The sequence below is a fragment of the Vulpes vulpes genome, chromosome 13, assembly GCF_048418805.1.
Source record: "Vulpes vulpes isolate BD-2025 chromosome 13, VulVul3, whole genome shotgun sequence".
NCBI lineage: Eukaryota > Metazoa > Chordata > Mammalia > Carnivora > Canidae > Vulpes > Vulpes vulpes.
In genome coordinates this window covers 23,967,121-23,990,254 of record NC_132792.1, presented here as the reverse complement: position 1 = coordinate 23,990,254, position 23,134 = coordinate 23,967,121, and the positions used below count along the sequence as shown (strand labels likewise).

The window sequence follows — 23,134 nt, the reverse complement described above, 5'->3', positions numbered from 1 at the left end:
TTATAAAACCAAAGCTTCCATTTTCTTAGGCCACTTTATTTCCTCTGTATTGTGTAGATATAGATTACACCAGAAATTACCTCCTTTGAGCTCCTTTTCCTGCAGAAAAAAATTCACACCCCATAAAACACTTCCTTTCCATTTTACTACAGTGAATTCATTGTTAGGCTCTTTTTCAGTCCTGAAACCAGATGGGCAATGCTAGAAAATCAAATTGAACCTGAAGGTACTATAAAATTCAATTTAAGATCAGCAAGTAGAATACTGAAAATAATAATTAAATACACAAATCTACTGGTAGCTTTGCACTACTGCCTTATAATGCAAAGCAACCCTATCTAAAGACACCAGCTTCATGAAACCATACTACATAAAGCAAATGAAGCATCATTTTATTTTGAGAGAGGAGATCATCTTTTTCCTCCACTTAAATATAAAATACTCTATTTCTACTCAGATAAGGAGGAAAAGCCATCTCACTGGAACATTCCATGAATCTAGTAGAAAAGATCACCACATGAGTCAAAGATGATAGTCTTTTGAATTTCTGCCATGCCATCTGCTTTAACTCATTGCAGAAGGGAATTAGAGCCATAAAATCACGTGGCTGGAAAACTCCAAAAGGAAGGGGTCAACCTAGAGAGATAAAGAAGCTCACAACATTTCTTTTTTTCTTTTCATTAGAAAGAGTCCTGATTCCTGAAGTACACAAAACTTTTAGAAATTGAAATTGGAAATTCAAGAAAATGTTATTTCAAATTTAAAAGTGACAATGGCTAAGTTTGGTAAGATTCAAGATACTATGCTCTGGGCAGCTATCTTTAACAAAATATATAAAAATAATCTTCTATGCATATTTAATTTTCAATTTTAAAATACGGTATTTTATGGTGAATAATGTATCCTGTTTTGAGAAATGCATGGACTTAAAAGCATATTTGCATTCATGCTTCCATTCAAATTAACTACATTAGCAATAGAAATTATAGATTTTTGTACAGTGGAATTTGTCTAAAATCTTTACTTCTATTATCTTAGGGATTTTTTTACAGTAATATACAATATACTATTATAAATGTCAAAATACAATCACATTTATCTGTTACTACTGTCAGAAATCTTATTGATAGGACAGCTATAGATAGGCTACTCATTTTCAAAATATTAATGAATTGTTGAAATTTGTATTTCAGAAAACAGTATGTGGCCTAATAACACTTTAGGTATTAACTATAAGCTGCCTAAAATCACCATATTAAATTTGTAAAGTGCCTAAGACCTGAGACTACTACAAAGGAAAGTATTAAATAAAAAAAGAAAAACAGATAAATGGAAAAGTGTAACTGTGGTAGTGCTCAGAATTCCCTTCACAGTAGCTGATACACTACTGAGAATGAAATGAATTATTTACATAAGTAGTCGGAAGATAAAAAATAGACTAAACCCACATAGTATTACTAAACATTGTAGAAGCTACATTTTCATTAACACTCCATCTTCATAATAATCTTGTTCTAAATAAAGAGTTTTTTCAAGTTAATACATCAAATGCTATATCCCACTTATTCAAAATTATGCCTGTTAATAAAAATAGTGGGTAATAATCCTAACAAGGTTAATTAAAATAGCAATAGCAAACACACGGTATATGAAAATGGATTTCAGTTGAGGGAGAGCCTATTTACAACTGCAGGTTTTCTGCAGTGTTTTGTGGTACAGCTTTAGGAAGTGTGTCCAATCACTGAAGCACTTTATTAAAGTAAAATATGACATCTGTTACATATTACTTTTTAGGGGTCATAATATTCTTTATCTTGAATGCTGGGCTATAAAAACCAACTAACTTTTCTATTGCAATTTAAATATTATCACATTATTGCCTCAGCAAGAGAATGACCATTTTTGCTTATTCAAATTAACATTTATTAATGCAAAAGATATTTTGCTTCTATCACAAAATGCAGCTGTATAAACCAAATCATTTCATGTATCAAGAGAAACAAAGGTATTCATTAAATATACCTTGATATGGAGCACTAAATCCACGATATCGATGATTGCTGTCTGTAACAAAATGCAGTCTGAGCCAGTTTTTGTTGCTGATAATTGGTGGTGGTATATTCATTCCAGATAACCTGAATTATGGAAGACAACAACAAAAAATCTTTAAAAACTTTTCAGCAGTAAATGTTTTCACTGAATTGGGACTCCAAAAGAAAAAAAGAGGTAGCTATATATAATACTCAACAGAATTTTTAATATTTTATGTATTAATAAATTAGTTATTTTATGCATAGTAAGGTCAGTCATAGAACAGGACAACTGCAAACGTGCTTTCTAATCAAGTTGCATATAATAAAATAGACTATGAACTGGGTATAATTTTTGATTCACCCAAATTTATTGCCTAGATAATAATAGACATAATGGAGTCTCAGTTGATAGTGTTGGTCCTTTTGCTCTTCAAGTATATATTGATACAGTATAGTTAGAAAATAGACTTCGCAGCAATTGATATACTATTTCTACCAAATACATTTTCCATATTTCATATTCAATACCAAATTTCCCAATTTCTTTTCATGAGGCAAACACTCTTTTAATGTGATTTCACAATACTATAAATTTTCATGATTAGATTTCATTATAATATATATTCATATAATGCACCAGAGGTCTGCCCCAATTGACAGACAGAAAATGGATTGTATTTTGGAAGTATATTTAGTCTCCATATATTTAGTCACAAAGGTACCATTTCATAGTCTTCTTAAAGCCAGGTATGTAAAGCAAAACTTTGAAACTGTGCCATGTCAAATATTAGTTGGTCATGCTCAACGGATGAAGTAACTCTCTTGTTCTATATCTTTCAAAGATTTTCAGGGAAGCAGTTTCTCTAATTTCATTCAATAAAGGAGTATTACTCCTGTATACTACTCATTTAAATCCTAGGTGTGTGCTATAAAGCCAAAGTAAAATATTCTCAAAAGCTAGGCTACTACATAGTGGAGGAGAGTTCTTCATTAAAGTTTCCTAATAATTAGTACATGATGTATCTTTCTATTCTTCAAAGCTTTTGCTTTTCTTTATCACACAGTAAAATAGCTGGTGTGTGTGTGTGTTTGTATGTGTGTATGTTGGGGGGAGGTGATTACAACTCTTCTCTCACTGCTTTAAAGGCAGTCATTCTAGGGAATTCATAGAAAGAGATTGGAATATGGTGAGACGCAGACATGGTGATGTAAGGGCCCTTTATCCAACACCTTCTGTTATTTTCCCCAAAACCTACCTTTCCCAGGATGTTTGGGAACTAATCATCACTTTCCATAGATGACTATCTACCATGATAGAAATATGAATTCACCTTTACTGTATCATTGTGGGTGCAGGTATACACACAGACATATACAATGGTCTTGGCAAAATTACTATGTAATCTCATGATTCTAACATGAACAATATGGCTTCTATCACATATTCCTTATCCCTCCTTCTGCTTTGGAATGCATTTTATCTAACTTTTCCCTATTAATGCCCTATTTTCTCTTTTCATAGGGGTGGCTCTCTTTATTGATGTGACTGGCTCCTTTTATCACATCTGAATTTAGCAAATAAAAATATGTATGTAATAGAGCTTTATAAATTTGACTTAAGTTCTAAATTTTTACTTCTTCACTTTCAAAACTATCGAGGTTATGTTTCTCTTTGCTTGCTTGTTGGTTGGTTCAGGTTGAAAAGCAATTCAATGAGAAAGTATTTAGATTTGATACAGTTTTATTTTCAACAGACTAGCATGTTTCATGCCAGATTTTGATTTACAATTTGGTTCTCTTCACTTCCTTGACTTGATGCCCATAAATATCCATTAGGGAAAGTTTAAATTACTTTTCTCAGTCTGCATACATTTCTAAGTATAATGAGACAACAATACATGGATGGTTGTAATATATTAAAGTATAGAGTTTGAAGAGAGGCCCTTAGAAGATTCAATAAACGAGAAACAACTCAACAAGGACATCAACAAGAGTGAGAGAGGAAAGAAGATTAAACAGACAATGAAAAGGATAAACTTCTAACCTTTCTCAGGGACATGAAAATAATTTCAGCAATAGTGGGTAGAAAATGCAAGTAATAGCTACTATGGAACTATAGTTTGCAACCTGAATTCACCTTCAGGAATTGAGAAAGGTGGAACTGAATAAATCAGAGCTACAGGAGCTGAAGGCACAATGCACATGAGATGGAGAAAATAATGGCAATTTAGCAGGGGTGAAAATAAGAAGACATTCCTGACAGCCTCAATGCTTCAGTTTATGAAGCAGAGCTGTAGGTAAGCCAAGATGCTGAAACAGAAAGCAAGTGCACCACAGCATCTCCCTTCCAAATGGTAGTCCCCTGTATTGTATGTTATTTAAAGATAATTTACACAATATGCCGCTGTCTGTGTCTTATGGAGCAACCAGGAAATGCATGTACATATCTCTGTACCATATTTCATATGTTATTAGCACATCTTGGAAATGGAAGATTGAGAAAAAATGCTGCCTAGAAAGATTCCAATAAATTAATTAATTTAGATAAATAATTTATGTATTAAATTTATTAATTTAGATAAATAAATAATTTATTAAGTTGTAAAGGAGATATTTCCTAAATAAAACTCATTGTTATTCTTATATCATCACTATGGTCATCTAAAGGTAAGCAAAAATAGGTTCATTCTAGAACAAAGTCTGTGAGAATCATCTCTTGACAATGAAGAGATTTGGTACATTCAACAGTTACTGAGCACTGACTATATGACAAGCACTGATACTAATGGTTGAAAATACAGTAATGAAGAAGACAGACAAGACCCATAATCTTGCAAAGTGAAAATAAAGAAGGTAATATACATAAATCAATAAGACAATTTAAGATGGTGGCAAATTATGTACAAAAAAATAAAATGGTAACATGACAAAAAAACCTTCTAGAAATAAAGTTTCAATCGTTTAATGTCTTTTCCATTTTACACACAAAGCAGCCACACTCATGATTATATGTCTTAAATTACTAAATTTACTAAACTGCATTTTAGGAAATTTAAATAAAAGAAAATTAAGAAAAATATCATAAATGTATAACCTACTATTGTTATTTGTATGTAAGAGGATTTCAAACCCTGTATTTTGAGTATTTAATTTTCCTTTTGCTTTTTTTAATTTATTTTATTTAATAAATTTGAATGGGCATAGTAAATTAGTACTGACATCAAATTTCATTTTATATTCAATGTAGAAATACAATAATGCAGTGTAACTTGCCAATATTAACCTTTATATAATTTTTAACATATAATTTTCCGTAGAAATAGGTAACTAAATCAACTAGTATTTACTTATTTTAACAAACTGATATTTTATAAAATCAGTTGCACCATTTTCTTTCTTTTTTTTAGATTTTATTTATTTGTTCATAGACACACAGAGAGAGGCAGAGACACAGGCAGAGAGAGGGAGAAGCAGGCTCCATGCAGGGAACCCGATGTGGGACTCGATCCCGTGTCTCCAGGATCACACCCCAGGCTGCAGGCGGCGCCAAACCGCTGCGCCACCGGGGCTGCCCCATTGCAACATTTTCTATTGCAGATAGTGTCTTAGAGAGTATGATTATAATCATTACCAAAAAATTTTTAATCATTTAAGTATAAGAAACCTGGGGAAAAAACACAGATATTTACTATTTTTTAGAAGTACTGAAATCTATTTTGAGCCTATGTCTTTGATTTGTAACTCTGTCAGATGCTTATTGCTGTTATTTGTTGATCTCAGGTGTTATCTTTGGGACTCTAACATCTATTTTTTTTTCATATTTCCAATGCTCTAAAATCATTCAAACCTAATGACCTGTCTTCCCTCATTTTTAGTACCCAGAAGCACAGTCAAACCTCAAGCCCATAATTATTCAAATCATCACCCAAGTGACTCAAAAACCTCACCCTCCTAACACAGTTCTCCTGCACTCTTCTAATTTTACTTTTTTCTCTCTTTTGCTCTCTCTGTCTCCCCCTTTTTTTTTTACCTCCTTTGACCTACTTCTTTCTCTGGCACTGAGATAAGATTTATTCCTCACGTTTTCTCTGTTCTCCAAGATTTTGTAAAATCAATCGTCCTACTTTGAACTGTAAATAATTCCTAAAATTCATTCTTGCATCTTAATTAACTCAAGGCCTTTTCATTAACTTCTTTTTAAGGCTAAAATATCTATCTCTCATATATATATATATATATGAAGCCACTATACTATAACTATATATATATATAGTTTTACCTTCATTTGCTTACTTAATCATTCTCAGAGAAGCCAGCCTTAGGATTTCAAGGTTGAGATAAATACCAAATAGCATCTGTCCTCACAGAGAGCCTTAGCACAATCTTATCACATCATTCATTATTTTGTATGATAGTAAGTTTTCCATCCTCTCTATTGAATTCCTGGTGCTAAACACAATGATTGATGAATAGTGGGTATACACTGAAGTTATTTATCAACAAAATACAAAAGTATAACTGGGCACATGGCCTCTTTTATTACTTATGTATTTGTCTGCAGTTTCCTATATTTAGTCAGTAATTATATTTCATACTATTAACATAGGCTCTAGTTGTCTTCTTTATTCAAAATACATCTAAGCTTCTATTTTCTTCATAAGTCTTTAATTCCCTTAACCGGAAGTTATCCCTCTGTTCTTTGATCATCAAGAGCAGTTGTTAAAACTCTTATGACAGTTATCACAACTTTCATATGATTATATTCTATAAATAAGGAATTGGAAGCAGGAACCACAATGCCTCAATTATCCTTGAATGCATAAGCATATTTCAAATTATAGATAATGAACAGATGCTACTCATATTAAGTAACATCCTATCACAAAATTTCTCAAAGTGTGTTCTAGTGAATATGAGCCACCAAAACGGACTTTGGGGATAAGAGAAGCTACCTCAGTCAAAAGGACTTCGAATTGTTGTTTTGTAACCATATCCCCTTCTCCAGATTCTTATTTATTTATTTATTTATTTATTTATTTATTTATTTATTTATTTTTAGTATTAACTCAGAATTTCAACTATCAGTCTCCCATTCCCATGCTTTGGGAATAAAATCAAATGCATGTGGTACAATTGTTTCACAGAACGCTTTCAGAAATCACTAATTTTATATTTTCATTTATGTCTGGATAGAAATGCATTTCATAGTCCCAGAAAAAAAATCAGCATCTTTAAAAATAGTCAAACAAGAAAAACTCATAAACTTTCTATTATTTCGACAGTTTATTATAAGCTAAAAAATTTATTTTCACGACAAAATTAATCTATTTCTGGGATAACATTAAAGGCACTAATCTTCCATGCCATGGAAGTGATGAGTACTGTGTGTAGACTGTACAGATATTCACACTGACCAGGTTGACCAGGTTGTGCTTTTTATTTTTTTAAACACAGATGTCTAAGTTCTTGGCTAGATATTTAAAAGTCACTGAACTGCAGAACACAAAATCCTATGTGGTTTTAACAAGAGCATTAAGAAGCTAAGCATTGTATTATGCAGTCCAATTATTCAGAAGCCAGATGTTATAAAGTATTTACATAGCAAATGAGAAAAGTGGCTACACTAAATATTCTTCTCTTTCTATCCCCTCCCCCCTTTACTCAAACTACCACTTGCTTATCCCCATCTCTACCCTGACTCTGGTTTCCCGTGTATCCCCTAATTATCTGATCTATCTTTTAGATATTTTTCTAATAAAAACTGGATGCTGTAGAATAGTGTTACTTTTATTTAAACACATGCTTCAGGAAAATCTCTGTATTTCAAATATAATGTGTGTGTGTGTCCAACTACCAAAATTTAATGAGGATGAAATAGAAAAGTTTAATAGTACTATAATCATTTCAAAATTGAGTTTGTAATTAAAAACTAGAAAAAAAATCTCCACATCTAGATGTTTTTTTAATAGAGATTATACTAAACATATAAAGAATTAAAAGCAATTTTACCCATTCTTTTCCAGAAAATAGAAGAGATGGGAACGCTTCTCAATTCATTTTACAAAGTGAATATTACACTGATAATCAAGCCAGACAAGGTCAGTATAAAAAAAAAAAATAGGGATGCCATGGGTGGCTCAGCAGTTGAGCATCTGTCTGTCTTTGGCTCAGGGTGTGATCCTGGAGTCCCGGGATCCAGTCCCACATCAGCTTCCTGCGAGGAGCCTGCTACACCCCCTGCCTATGCCTCTGCCTCTCTCTCTCTCTCTGTGTCTGTCATGAATAAATAAAATATTTTTTAAAAAGAAAATAAATAAAGAATTTAAAATGACAAATAAAAAACTTCAGACCAATATCCCTCACGAACTTAGATACAAAAACCCTCAATAAAATATTAGCAAGTTGAATTCATCAAGGTATAAAAAGAATTACACACCATGACCTAGTGAGATTTATTCAAACGATATAAAGCAGACTCAATCTTTGAAAATCAATTAATGTAATTCACCATATCAACAAGCTGTAAAAGAAAATTTAATGATCAAATGAATAGACACAGAAAAAAAACATTTCACAAAATCCAACATCTATTCATAATAAAAACTTTCAGCAAATTAGGAAGAGAGGGACCATCCTCAACTTGATAAAAAGCATATACAAAAACCTATAACATCATACTTAATGTTGAATTACTGAATTTTTTTTTATTAAGAGCAGGAACACAGCACATGATTCTTATTCAACAGTGTGTGAGAAGTTCTAGTAAGTCAATAAGGTATGGAAAGGAAGTTAAAAGGAGTATATCTTGGAAAGAAAGATCCTGTCCCTACTCAAGATGACATGATTATTTACGTAGAAAATCCCAAGAAATTTACAAAATAAACTCCTGGATCTAATATGTGCATTCAGCCTGGTCACTGGATATAAGATAAATTAAAACATACACACATGCACACACTATTGAGTTTGTAATTAAAAAACACAGACACACACACAAACCACTCAATTTCTAAATAATAACAATGAACATGTGGATATTGAAAAAATACAATTTTAAAAAATGTTTTGCAGGGTTTTTTAAAGTCTTATTTACTAATTCATGAAAGACACAGAAAGAGAGAGAGAGAGGCATAGACACAGGCAGAGGGAGAAGCAGGCTCCATGCAAGGATCCTGATGCGGGACTCGATCCCAGGAGTCTGGGATCATGGCCCAGTCCAAAGGCAGGTGCTAAATCACTGAGCCATGCAGGGATCCCCGAAAAAAAATACAATTTTTGAATAAAAATAAATACTTAGGTATAAATCTAGTAAATCATCTATAGGGTCTGTACCAGGAAAATTTAAAAATGCAATAAACAATAAAACACATAAATAAAATATATGCCATGTTCCTGAACTGAAGACTTCTCATAATTAAGATATTAATTCTCCCCAAAATAATCAATAGTTTTTTTTAAAAATATTTTATTTATTTATTCATAAGAGAGAGAGAAAGAGAGAGAGAGAGAGAGAGAGAGAGGAGAGATATAGGCAGAGGGAGAAGCAGGTTCCCTGCGGGGAGCCTGATTTGGGACTCCATTCCAGTACCTCAGGATCAAGACCTGAGCCAAAGGCAGATGCTCCACCACTGAGCCACCCAGGCACCCCATAATCTATAGTTTTCATGCAATTTCTATTGAAATGCCAGGAAATTCTCTTTGTAGACATACATAAAGTAATCATAAAATTAACATGGAAAGATATAGGTTAAAACAAATTTGAAAAGAAGAATAAAGTCCAGGTAAACAATAGCCTTTTCAACAAATGATGTGAGACAATGAAACAACCATAAGAAAAAAAAAAATAAACCTCAGTCTAAAGTTCGCATGAAAAAATTAAATATCTATTTATGATTTTAAAAAGTCCCAACAAACTGATAAAATATTCAACCTGATAAAGGACATCCATTAAAAAAAGTACAGCTTATGTATTCTGGTAATTCTTAAAGGTGAATAATTCAGTGCTTTCCCTGTAGATCAAAAACAAATTATAGATGTCCACTCTCACCATTAGTTGGAAGTTCCTACTAGTGCAATAAAGCAAGATGAGTAAAAGGCATACTGATGTTAAAGAGTAAAACTGTCTTTGTTTTCAGAGGACATTACTATCTATGTAGAAAATCTCTATAAATCTACAAAATGCTTTAACAAGATCTCAGGATAGAAATGAATATATGAAAATCAATTGCATTTCTGTATCTTAGCAATGAACAATTGAAAATTGAATTCTTAAAATAAAGTGCCACTTATACTATCATACAAATAATTGAAACAGGAATAAATATAACAAAATACACATTTTAACATGCTTTAAACTGAAAATAATAGATAAATCATATTATATACTTAGGTAACCTACGTGGATAAAGAGATATGCCCACATTCATTGTAGACTCAATGTAGTTATGATGCTATTTCCCACAATTATTTTATAAATTTAGTAAAATTATTGAGAAAATCTCAGTGGAAATGGATAAGATGATTCTAAAATTCATGTGGAAATATAAAGTACATAGAATAACCTTTTTTTTTTAAGAACTTGATTAGGTGATTCATATTAGTTGATTTTAGACTATAAAGCTACAGTAATAATGATGAGGTGCTGCTGATCTGGTATATATACAGGTAAATAGAAGAGAATAGAGAATCTAGAAATAAATCTACAATTATATGACCAATTGATTTTTAACAAAGAATTCAGGTAACTGAATGAAGAAAGAATATCCTTTCAACAACTGTGCAGAAACTAATATCTTAATACAAAAATAATAAGGAAAAATGTCTCAACCCATATACAAATATTAACTCAAAATGGATTACAGGCATGTATGTAAATGCAAAATACTAAAACTTCCAGAAAAATGCATAGGACAAAAATCTGTGGACTAGTTGGAGATTTCTTAGGTAAGAGAGAAAAAGCATGAATAATTTTAAATAAAAGATAAATTGGGCTTCATATTTTAAGACTTGCTCATGAAAATACACCATTAAGAAACTTAAATAGCAAGCCATAGGCTAGGAGAAAATATTTCTGATACACATATTTTAAAAAGCAATGTATCTATAACACAGAAAGAATTTTCAAAATTAGTAAGACAACAGATGACTCAACAAAAAACAGGTAAAAAGTTTTAACACTTCACTAAGAGATACAAAAAACAAGCCCATGAAAAGAAGCTCAAATTAAAATTAGATACTACTATCCACTTAGGAAAATGACTAACACAAGTTTTTGTCTTCATTATATCTTCCTCTTCATTCATAATTACCACAAATTGACAAGTGGTGAATAAATAAATATATTTGTTACATTCATGCAATTATGCTTTATGGACCAATAATAATAAATCAATAGTTACTGATACTTTTAACAATATACATGAATCTCCAAGCATTGTTAGTGAAAAAATCAATATACTACATACTATGTGACTATGTATTGTACAGCTTTTATTTATATGACATTCATAGAAAAAGAAACAACAGTGGCTACCAAAAGCTGGAGGTAAGAAGAGAGTAGTGACTAAAGAGGAACAGAAAGAAAATTTGGGGGTGAGGGAAACATTTGATACATTTATTGTGGCTACAAATTGCATATGTTTGTAAAAATGCATAATATTGCATGTCTAAGAAGGTTGAATTTTAATATAAATTATCTTCCACAAATCTGACTTTAAGAAAAATAATTTTAAGAGATTTTGGCTTGCCTGTCAATAACATTAACAAAATAATATGTATATTTCTTGCTTGGGAACAAATAATTGGAACAAAATAAATGTATTCTCTCAAAGGAAAGGACAAGAAGTCATTTTAAATTCTTTGAAAAAGATCATCCTCCTTATGACGAGAAATTAAACCTCAAGTATCATTTTATATACATACATATATATAAATATTCAACTATATTCATGCATGTATTCAAGGATCTGTTCAATATATATTCAAGTATATTTTCAAACTATGAATATTCTAAATTGTTTTTCCTTGCACAAAAAATTAATACTTTCACTTTTAACCATAATTATTACATCCTTAATATCTTTATTGCCAATACATTTTTTTTCCTCTAGGCCTCTTGAATTGATATTGATACCAGGAAAATGGTCTAAAAAGCAAATATTTGAAAAAGAAAAAAAATGTAAATTAGCCAGCCATTTACATTATCTGCTTGAGTCCAATAATTTAATTTAACTTTCTCACTGAACTAACTAAATAGAGAGTTATGTTGGACCTACACTTCATTTTTTCCCATGTCACAATTTTTCGAAACATAGCAGCTAAAGAACCTAGGAAATGTTGATTGAATATAAATAATCAGTATATGTATACCCAAGTGGTGGTTACAGTATAATTCCTAACTTTCCCATTATTTTTCTTTGGTATTGTAAGCATAACAATGAAGGAATACTTTTGAATCAATGATAGAATTTTTACTTATACCTTCATAACTAAACAGAGCTCTTATTGCTACCTTCTAAGAAATGGAAATTGAATAATTTCAAATTTACTCAGTGAGATGTAAATATCTTCAAAGAATCAGTCGAGAGCATCACTGATCTACTTTTCCAAATACCATCAATATATAAAGTATTATACAAGAAAAACATAAAACATTGAAGATTACTGTACATAAATGAGATAGGATATAGCTGCACAGTCCAAAGAAAGTACACCTCATTTCCACTCCACTTTCCTTTCCTTCTCTCCCCCCTGAAAATCACAGAAACAAATCAAAATAAACAAAATAAAAACATTTTGATTAGAGTCTCTTTAAAGATAGCACAATATTATTCCTATTTATATAGATTATCTCTATTTCACAGATTCCCATACTTATAAGTACATAAGTAAATGTACAATCTGCACAGCTCGTTAACTACAATTAAGGGGGATATTAAAATTTTTGCAAATTCTCTAATATTCTCATTTCTTGACCTCATATATTTGCGTAGACACGTTATCAAATGAACTACTCACACTTTTGGCCAAGTTAATATTAGTAGTACTAACATACAATATATATTGAGAGCTAGTTACTATACACTGCATATTATACCAGAACACTCACTTAATTCTAGAAAGTAATACCTATGTAGCATTAAATGCATTGATGTTGAGATTTTAATTATGGTGGAATGCTGTGTAATACGTAAATTTGTAAATACTGCTATTTATTGGTTGGAAAACCTTTACAGTGTTTATTCCAGCCATCCTAAGAGAAGGGTCATTATAATTTATAATTCCATAATCCAGATAGCATTAAACATTTGTTAGACTTGTATAGTGTCTGATCGTTTAAGACTGTGTTTATAATCAGCTTTCAGAATGCTTAAACTGAGTAAGGTGTATCTGTAGTGTCCAAAGCAATTATTTTAGTACATGTTCAATATTATTGTTGTTGTTGTTGTTTTTATTTTAGATGTATTACTTTTTTTCCTTCTATTTATGTCATTGTCAAGCATGTGATTTCACAAAAATCTGCCTGATAAATGATAATTTCTACATCATTTACCTTTTTATTTTCCTGTATTAGTCTCTGTAATTTTGCTTCCTCTCAGTTTATTTTATAAGCAGTCAAGTTTTAGATGACCTCAAATCTGGTGTTCTGTATCACACTGAAGACTTTAAAATATAATTTCATCTGAAAAACGTCACTTGGAGCATAATTATCTCTTTTTGCTATGTTTTTAAATTTTGATATTAATTGAGAATCAATATGAATAAAACTCCAAAACTCCAAATTCTCACATTCCTTTTGCTTTGGACATCAGAGAAGGATTGAATGAGGTATCATTTCTGACCAAAAACATAGCAAAGCAAAACAAAAATCTAAAACCATGTTTTATTAATTTCACAGTAAAAAATGCAAACATATAAAAAAGTTGAAGAAACTATAATAAAGGAATGGCTTATAGAGTTGAGCCAAACTGTGGAAGGAGCCTTGGTGTCCATCGAAAGATGAATGGATAAAGAAGATGTGGTTTATGTATACAATGGAATATTACTCAGCCATTAGAAATGACAAATACCCACCATTTGCTTCAACATGGATGGAACTGGAGGGTATTATGCTGAGTAAAGTAAGTCAGTCGGAGAAGGACAAACATTATATGTTCTCATTCATTTGGGGAATATAAATAATAGTGAAAGGGAATAGAAGGGAAGGGAGAAGAAGTGTGTGGGAAATATCAGAAAGGGAGACAGAACATAAAGACTCCTAACTCTGGGAAATGAACTAGGGGTGGTGAAAGGGGAGGAGGGCGGGGGGTGGGGGTGAATGGGTGATAGGCACTGAGGGGGGCACTTGACGGGATGAGCACTGGGTGTTATTCTGTATGTTGGCAAATTGAACACCAATATAAAATAAATTTATTATAAAAAAAAGAGTGTACTCCGCAAAGAAAATTGGACTTTTGTTTGTTTGGTTTTTTTTTTTTTTTTTTTTTGAATATTGGACTTTTGATAAGTGTGGGCATCACATAAGGCTCAACACCAGACAAAGACAGCTTTGCAGAGCAAATGCTCACTTCTCTGGCAGGATCTGCTCATTTTACTTCTTTGGGACTTTCAAAGAACAAGTGCCATCTGTGTGAGATAAAATGCTGTTGAAGGATTGAAGAGCCTTATTCATAATGGTTATATCTTAATGGTCATGCCAAATTGATGTGTTCCAAAATTTATCCAGGATTAAAACATCCTGATAGACTGAGGCTGCTGCTGTGTCTCCAGATTTTTTCTTCATGTGCGTATCACTTTTGATATGCCAAAAGGAACCATGTCATTAGCAGGAGAGTGAGAATGTTTGTGAGAACCTCGGGGATACAAGAGCAGTGAGTAGTAGTTGGAGCGTCAACTCTTTAGACAGAGGCAGCAGGGAGTGGAAGCAGAGAGAAAACGGAAGGACCCAGGAGAGTGATGAGTCAGCCACAGGGATGACAACCCTAAAGAACACTTTAGGAGACGAAGGTGGAATTTGGCTCTGAATAAGCTGGATGTCCTGAATTCAATGTTGAGGCCACCATAATTTTGTAAAAAGAACGGGATGAGCGCTGGGTGTTATACTAGATGTTGGCAAATCGAACTCCATAAAAAAATATCAAAAAAAAAAAAAAAGAGTTGTGGCAGAGGAACCATAATGGAATGCTGTGGTAGCAAGGATAATAGGTTTCTGTACTACCCATAGTCTAAATGGGAATTGATATGCACCTCGTGAAAAATGGGAATGCTTGCATACAGTGAGAGTTGGTTCTGGGGATTATTACAGGGGATAAAGTCCCTTCTATGGCTAAACTCTCAAGGAAGCCAGAGAGGAAAGTAAGCAGAGAACAAGGCAGAGCCTGGGAGATGAATGTGGATTGAAAGCAAAGAGAAGGAACAGGGAATAAAGAGCACACTTGTCAATGTGCTCATCATTTATTTAAATATAGCAAAGATGAAAGGCTGTCTAGTTACAAGACAAGAAAACTATAGTCTGAATATATACATAATAGAATATTCAAAGTCAAACACTCATAAAGGCAATACAAAAATTCACAGAAGGATAGATAGGATAGTAGCTCTGGAAAGTGTCCATACGGTCCATGGCAAAGCTGCACTTCCACAAAAGAAAAGGAGCTCTTGTGTGGACACCTTTGCAAAACCTTGCAAAAAAAAAGTCTTCAGGAGACGTTAATATAAAACACGCATTTGAACTACCTTACACCTGTCAGAATGGCTAAAATTAACAACATAAGAAACAACAGATGTTGGCGAGGATGCAGAGAAAGGGGAATCCTCTTATACTGTTGGTGGGAATTCAAACTAATACAGCCACTCTGGAGAACAGTATGGAATTACTTCAAAAAAGAGAACTACTCTATAATGCAGCAATTGCATTACGAGGTATTTACCCAACGGATACAAAAATACTGATTCAAAGGGATACATGTACCCTGATGTTTATAGCAGCATTATCAACAATAGCCAAATTATGAAAAGAACCCAAACGTCTATTGACTGATGAATAGGTAAAGAAGATGTGGTATGTATGTATGTGTGTGTGTGTGTATATATATATATATATATATATATATATATATATACACACATATATATATATACACACACATATATATAATGGAATATTACTCAGCCATCAAAAAAAGAAATCTTGCCATTTGAAATGACATGAATGGAGCTAAAGTGTATCATGCTAAGTAAAATAAGTCAGTCAGAGAAAGACAAATACCAGATGATTTCACTCATATGCAGAATTTAAGAAACAAGACAGATGAACATAGGGGAAAGAAAATAATAGAGAGAGAGAGGCAAACCATAAGAGAGACTCTTAACTATAGAGAACAAACTGAGGGTTGCTGGGTGGAGGTGGGTTGGGGGGATGGGCTAAATGGATGATGGGTATTAAGGACAGTACTTGTGATGAGCACTGGATGTTATATGTAGGTGATGAATCTATGCCTGAAACTAATATTACACGATATGTTCAGTAACTAGAGCTTATTTTTTTTAAGAATTATTTACTTATTTATTCATGACACAGAGAGAGAGGCAGAGACATAGGCAGAGGGAGAAGCAGGCTCCCTGAGGGGAGTCCGATGTGGGACTCGATCCCAGGACTCCAGGATCACACCCTAAGCCAAAGGCAGACACTCAACCGCTGAGCCACCCAGGCATCCCAGTAACTAGAATTTAAATAAAAACTTGAAACATTAAAAAATAAATGTTTCTGGATTTCCCCCTATTGTCAGAACTCTATACTGACAGAATTTGTAATGGTTATAGTCAGAAAATGATTGCCTTTTATTTTTGGATATTTCCTTTTTATTCATGTTATTTTATCTTCTTATACAATTTTAAAGCTAATAGCTATTAACATGACAAACTGGGAATAGGGTATCTTCTATTATATCATATTTCAGCTCAGATACAATTTTGTTCCTCAAGAGTTCCCGAAACATATTTTTAAAAGTAGGACGTATTTTAAAACTAATTTTTTATAGTATAGCATTCTATGACGTCCATTGAATTAGGATTGTTCACTAAATTAATATCATAGTAGAAATGTTTCATGATATATTTGTATGGATATCTTTGAATTAATAATGTTCACCAAACAAATACAACAGTAAAACAAAGTTAAACATATTGTATCAACATTTCCCTTCTATTAATCTGAGTTAAAGATGACATATGTGTTTATAAATATAAATATAGGCATCATCATTTAGGATCTTTTAAATATTTGTATTTATAATTTTATGGTATAAAACTAAATTTCAGATAAATAAGATTCAATAAGGATAACTTCAGTTAAACAGATTTATTTTTAGGGACGACTGGGTGGCTCAGTGGTTGAGTGTCTGCCTTCAGCTCAGTGTGTGATCCTGGGTCCGGAGATCAAGTGCCGCATTGGGAACCCTGTGAGGAGCTTGCTTCTCCCTCTGTGTCTCTGCCTATCTCTCAGTGTCTCTCATGAATAAAAATATTTTAAAAAACAGATTTATTTTTATAAGAAAGTTAAATTGTTGTATAAAATTAACTTATAGGTTCATGTGGGAGATGTATTCACAAAAATAATTTATACACACTTCTACACATGAACATTTATCTAGGTAAAGCATTGATTATAGAATTATCCCCTTGGGATACTGATTGTATTAACTATATTTTCATGGCCTCCACACTCCTTTAATGCATTTTGTCTTTTAGAAAGAGGAGAAAGAAGAAAAGGACACTGGTATGTGTGTGTGGACTGGGGCAGTAACAAGTAGTTTGAAGAGAAGAAAAATCTTACTATGTTCATTTAAGTGAACAATGAGAGACTGCAGAATTGGCCAGACAGCCAGCAACAAAAATTCAAATAGGTAAAAATACATGCCCATACTCCAAAGTGAACAATGTCAGATAAAATATTTTCATACTTCCCTTTAATTTATTCAACAATGATGTTTTTCATTCAACATTCCCCTATGAATGTTAGTTGACCACTTTATAAGTATAGGAACCCACCAAGGTAATGAGGAATAGGTATAAAAAAAAAAAAGAAAGAGAAAGAAAAAAGAAACCAAAGATATAATCCTCAAGGAGATTCCATTTTGATGGGGGGAGAAAGATAATAAGCACATGAATGATTAAATATATAGTATGCTAGGTAGTAATAAGCATGACTAGTAAAATTAAGTAGTGTGAACAAGCTAAAGAGTGATATAGCTAAACAGATCTCTGGTAATGGCACTTGTAGCTGAGTTTTGAAGGAAGTAAAGGCATGAACCATGTAGTTATCTGCCATGTGGCATATACATGGAACCTTAAACAGGGCTCTATGGCTGAGATGAAGTGACTGACAAAGGCAACTGTAATAGATGGCATTGGAGATATAGATGGTATTTGAGTACAGGCTTGAAATTTCATTCTCCTTTAAGTGTGAAGAATGTAAAAACAGAGGAGTAGCAGGTCTGATTTGCATTTTACAAAGCCTGAGCTGATATATTGAATAGAGTAGGGTTGCTACAAGAGGAGATGGCTCGAATTATTGTGATGGTTGCTGGCATAGTCTAGGAATAGACTTGATGGCAGCAGAGGTTGATAGGGTTTTTTTTTTATGATTTAAATTTGCTGAGAGTCGAAGGAGATAATGAGAAAGGAGTCAAATACCACTTCAAAATTTTGGTTAACTAAGAAATGGAGTGCCCCTAACTGAAATGGAGAAGACCACTGGAAGTGGGGATTGGGGAGGAAATAGTGGGAGCCCAGTTTTGGACCTGTGAAGCTTTCAGTGCTTATCTGAAAGCCAACAAGATCTACCAAATACACAGTGTGATACAGGAGTTACTGGCATATAAAAATGGTAATTAAACCCACATTTCTAGATAACTGTCACCAAGCAAATGTGTAAATAGAAGATCAAGAACTCACTATGTTTCTGATACTGTCCCCTTAAGGTCAACCCCAGAGGTAGTATGGAGGAAAAAATGGAAGGAGAAATTGGAGAAAGTTTTCTCCAACAATTGAAGATAGGAGTCATGCCTTGAATCCCTCCATGTGGTAATGGCAGGGCAGCCAGGTTTGAGGGTGAAAGAATAAAAATAGGAAGGGAGATGTCAGAAACCTGTCTTACTTTTCATTCACTTTTCATTCTCTCTTGCCTTTGTATGTCAGTGTGCTGCTCCTACACAAGAGGCAATTCCTCAATTCCTAGTCACCATATTCTTGCTAAATGACACAGAACTTTCATTTAGAACTTGGGAGCAGAGGAGGCTTTGTGGGGGAAAAGAAAAAAAAAAAGACCACTAGCCTTGGGGATGTTTTGTCCACCCTTAGCTCCAAATCTCAATGTCTGGTAGAGTTTGTTTTAAACACACAGTTTAACTTTGAAGCATATTATTGTTATCAATTGGCATAAATAATTTTAAGGGGATCCCTGGGTGGCTCAGCGGTTTAGCGCCTTCCTTTGGCCAAGGACGTGATCCTGGAGTCCGGGATCGAATCCCACATCGGGCTCTCTGCATGGAGCCTGCTTCTCTGCCTGTGTCTCTGCCTCTCTCTCTCTCTGTGTCTTTCATGAATAAATAAATAAAACCTTTAAAAATAATTTTAATATTAATGATATTGAATCTGTTTTATTCCCATCACTTTGTTCTTTTGCTTCCAGTGTTATTTTCCTGAAAAAAATGCAATTATGTCTGTATTCTCATTGTGATATTCTAAACTGCAGTCATGCTTAGAAAGCCATTTCTATTCAGAAATTAAATGAACCTATATGTGTGCCTCCAACAATATATTTTTGCTTATATTTTACATATTTAAATCTATCATCCATTTGAGATTATATTTTGGTGCAAGGTGGGAGGAGAGACAATTGAATTTTTTTCCCATACAGCTGCCAAGTTTCCTAGTACCATTTAAAAATGCTCTATTCTCCAGTTGCTTAGGGAGATGTTTGCTCTATCAAACTTTACATTCCAATGTATACTACAATTTTTTACTTTGTTTCATTGACCACATCTTTATTTAGTGATTACATCTCTTTATATTTCTATGTTCATGGTGACTACAAAGATCCAACCACATTATTATATTTTCTGGGAAAAGTTATAGTTGTTTCTACCTGTACTTTTTTTTCCAAATTATTGTCCAGCGTCTGAAAAATAACTGCTGAAGTTCTAATTAGAATTTAAGTGCAGTCATTTGGAAAGAACTAACAGTCCAGCTCATGGTATAAAATAGTTAACAACTGGTACAGTAGAATAAAAAAATCAATTAGGATAGACAAGAAAACTATCAGTCATATGCAGTTATCTGTTTTCTTTGGTACCTCTCAATGAAGTTAGGTAGTTTGCTTTACGTCTCCTTCACACTGCTTTCTGGGATACCTTTCTTCATTTTACGTTTGAAGAGTTTACTATTATGTTCTCATAATATCTTGAAACTGCTCATTGTTTCTAATGATTTATGTGTTTAACTTATATCTAGTAAGTTTCTTGCTATATCTTATTAATTCTAAGTGTTCTTAATTCCTCTAGCTTGCTGGATTTATGTGTCTCTTCCTTTTAAATGAAAAAAAATCTTCAATTTCACATTTTATTTCTTTAACCAGAACTTCTAGAACAATGGGAAATATCCACAGACTTTTAAATAGAAATACAGGTATATAAGAAGTGGAAACTTGTAATTGAATAGAAAATTACAAAGAAACGAACTAAGACTGCTGATAGAAATATTACAGATTGCTCAGCCACTTGGACCTTAAACTTGCTGCTCCTAATCCAGCCTCTACCTGGGTGAAAAAAGCCAACCTCTATTCTCCTCTTCAATTCAAAAATTTGAGAATAACTCCAGAATCTTCATATATATTTACTTCCAATTTATCATCGATTTTTTATTTACTGTTACATCCTAAATATTTCCCTTCTAAACTATCAGGATTCAGGACAGATCCTCAACAAATTCAATCAAAATCATTACAATAGCTTCCAAACTCATTTCACTACCTTCATTTTTTTTGTTTTTTTTTTTTTAAATTTATTTTTATTTATTTTTATTTATTTTATTTATTTTATTTATTTATTTTTTTATTTCACTACCTTCAGACAAAATTCTCTTCGCCTTATTATATGTACTGTCTCTGTGCTATTTTTGCTACAAAATAATCTAACCTTTCACATCAATCTGTTGTTTAAGATCTTTAGTAGTACTCAAACAGATACAGAATAGTTCACCCTTAAACAAATATCCAGACTTCTCAAGATTGAAATCTTATTTATCTACTAAATCTCAGTTTCTCAACTTGTTCCCCTCCCTACCTTGCTCTTGCTATAACATTTTTTTTTTCTACTTTCATGGAGACACATGCCCTATCATTGCTAAATCTTTGAACATGTTTTTTCATCTTCCTGGAATGCCTATCTCTTTATTTTACAATGCCTTGTTTTTAGAGTTAGGTTAAGCAGCATTATTACAAGGAAATACTTCCAGATATCTTTTGGGCTGTGTTAATTGCTTCTCTTCAGAACCCCCACAATACTCTCACAATTCCCTTGGTTATAACATTTATCATACTGTACAAGAAACTTTAGACCAGAAAATTATTTTCTTTCCCTCTCTCTGTTTCTCTCCCATATTTTTTAGACTTTGCCTAAGAGAATTATTCTCAAAAATAGTTGCTATTAAATATGCTTCTTCATAACTTAGATTACAAAACTTGAACTTGTTTTAACAAGAACAGGTGGATGCTTAAAGTATAAACCATAATAAAACAAGAGTATAATTAAGAATAACTACCTGACTTACTAATTTTGTCTCTAATACTTCAGAAGTGCAAAGAAATTAACTATCCTAAATCTAAATATGAATAAAAATTAAGACCTCTTAAAAAAGTTAAGACTTCTTTGAGGACAAAGTCATGATATAAAATTAAGCAAATAATGTTGTACTACCACAGAAATAGGAAATCTTAAGGAAGAAACCCAGCGTATTCAGTCATGTATCATGGGATTTTAAAAAGCCATCAATATATTCTAATAAAAAGATGAAGAAATGGGAATATTAGTATCTGAGAGTGATATTTGAAGATATTCAGATATTTTGACATTGGAGGATAATTGGAAGTTTGATAAGCCCAATAGCGAGCAGAAAATCATACTGAGAATACAAAGAGAGAACAGCAAAGTTCATTTTCTTTTCATTTTTCAGTTTATTTTCAATAGGAATTTAATCTCCTTTTAACGATGTATTTCTCTCTTTAGTGTTTAGAACAGTACCTAATACAGAGTAAACAACTTGATAAATTCTGTTTAATGAACCCATGAATGATTGTTAAACATTTTTTTCTATTTTGACTCAATTACTATTGAGAGACATGATGCAGATATAATTGTGAAATACGCTGTAAATTTTCACTACTAAAAATTAAAATGCCCAAGTTTTAAAATTTAGTGAATTCTTGTATGCTTTCTTAAGTAACAACAGAAATGGAGGAGTTAGCACTATTGCTTCGGAACTGGCATATGACAGTGAATACATGAACACAAATGTGTCCTACGTATATGACCAAAATGGTGGTTCTCAAAAACCACTGATTTTTACCATTCCATAATTCTTTTGAGTTTTGAGTGGTTCTCAAAAACCACTGATTTTTACCATTCCATAATTCTTACTTTAACTCATTTCCCTGTCTTGGGTTTTCTCCCAAAACAGCCCTCGTATTTTATTCTTCTGATTTTTTTATGCTATTTTCTCTTCTTTCTGAAATGCTGCTCCTGCCCAAAAAGTTTGGTGAACTACTACTTATCCTTAAAGATTCAGCTCAAATGTCATTTCTCCATGAAACTTATCATTCTTTTTGATCATATAACATTTTGTACTGACTCTATTATATGAGCAATTATCTCAAAATCACATTTGCTTGAATGTCTTACTATTCATTGAGGATAGAGGAAACAAAGTCTAGTAGAAAATTAGTGTAAGCACTTCCTAAATCTTTCACCAAAAAAAAAAAAAAAAAAGTAAAAAAAAAAAAAGTAAAAAAAAATTTAAAAAAACCACTTCGAACACTTAGATAAACC

The 23,134-nt window shown here is 32.5% G+C and overlaps 1 protein-coding gene across 2 annotated transcripts in view; it reads right to left on the bottom strand.

Annotated features, from left to right (window-relative positions):
• CSMD3 (CUB and Sushi multiple domains 3) overlaps positions 1-23,134 on the bottom strand; it is a 1,174,336-nt gene that overhangs the window by 748,615 nt on the left and 402,587 nt on the right. For both annotated transcript variants that reach the window (XM_072734033.1, XM_072734032.1), the window contains exon 6: positions 2,023-2,135. In XM_072734033.1, coding sequence (XP_072590134.1) covers positions 2,023-2,135 — 113 coding nt within the window. The remainder of the gene's footprint in view (positions 1-2,022; positions 2,136-23,134) is intronic.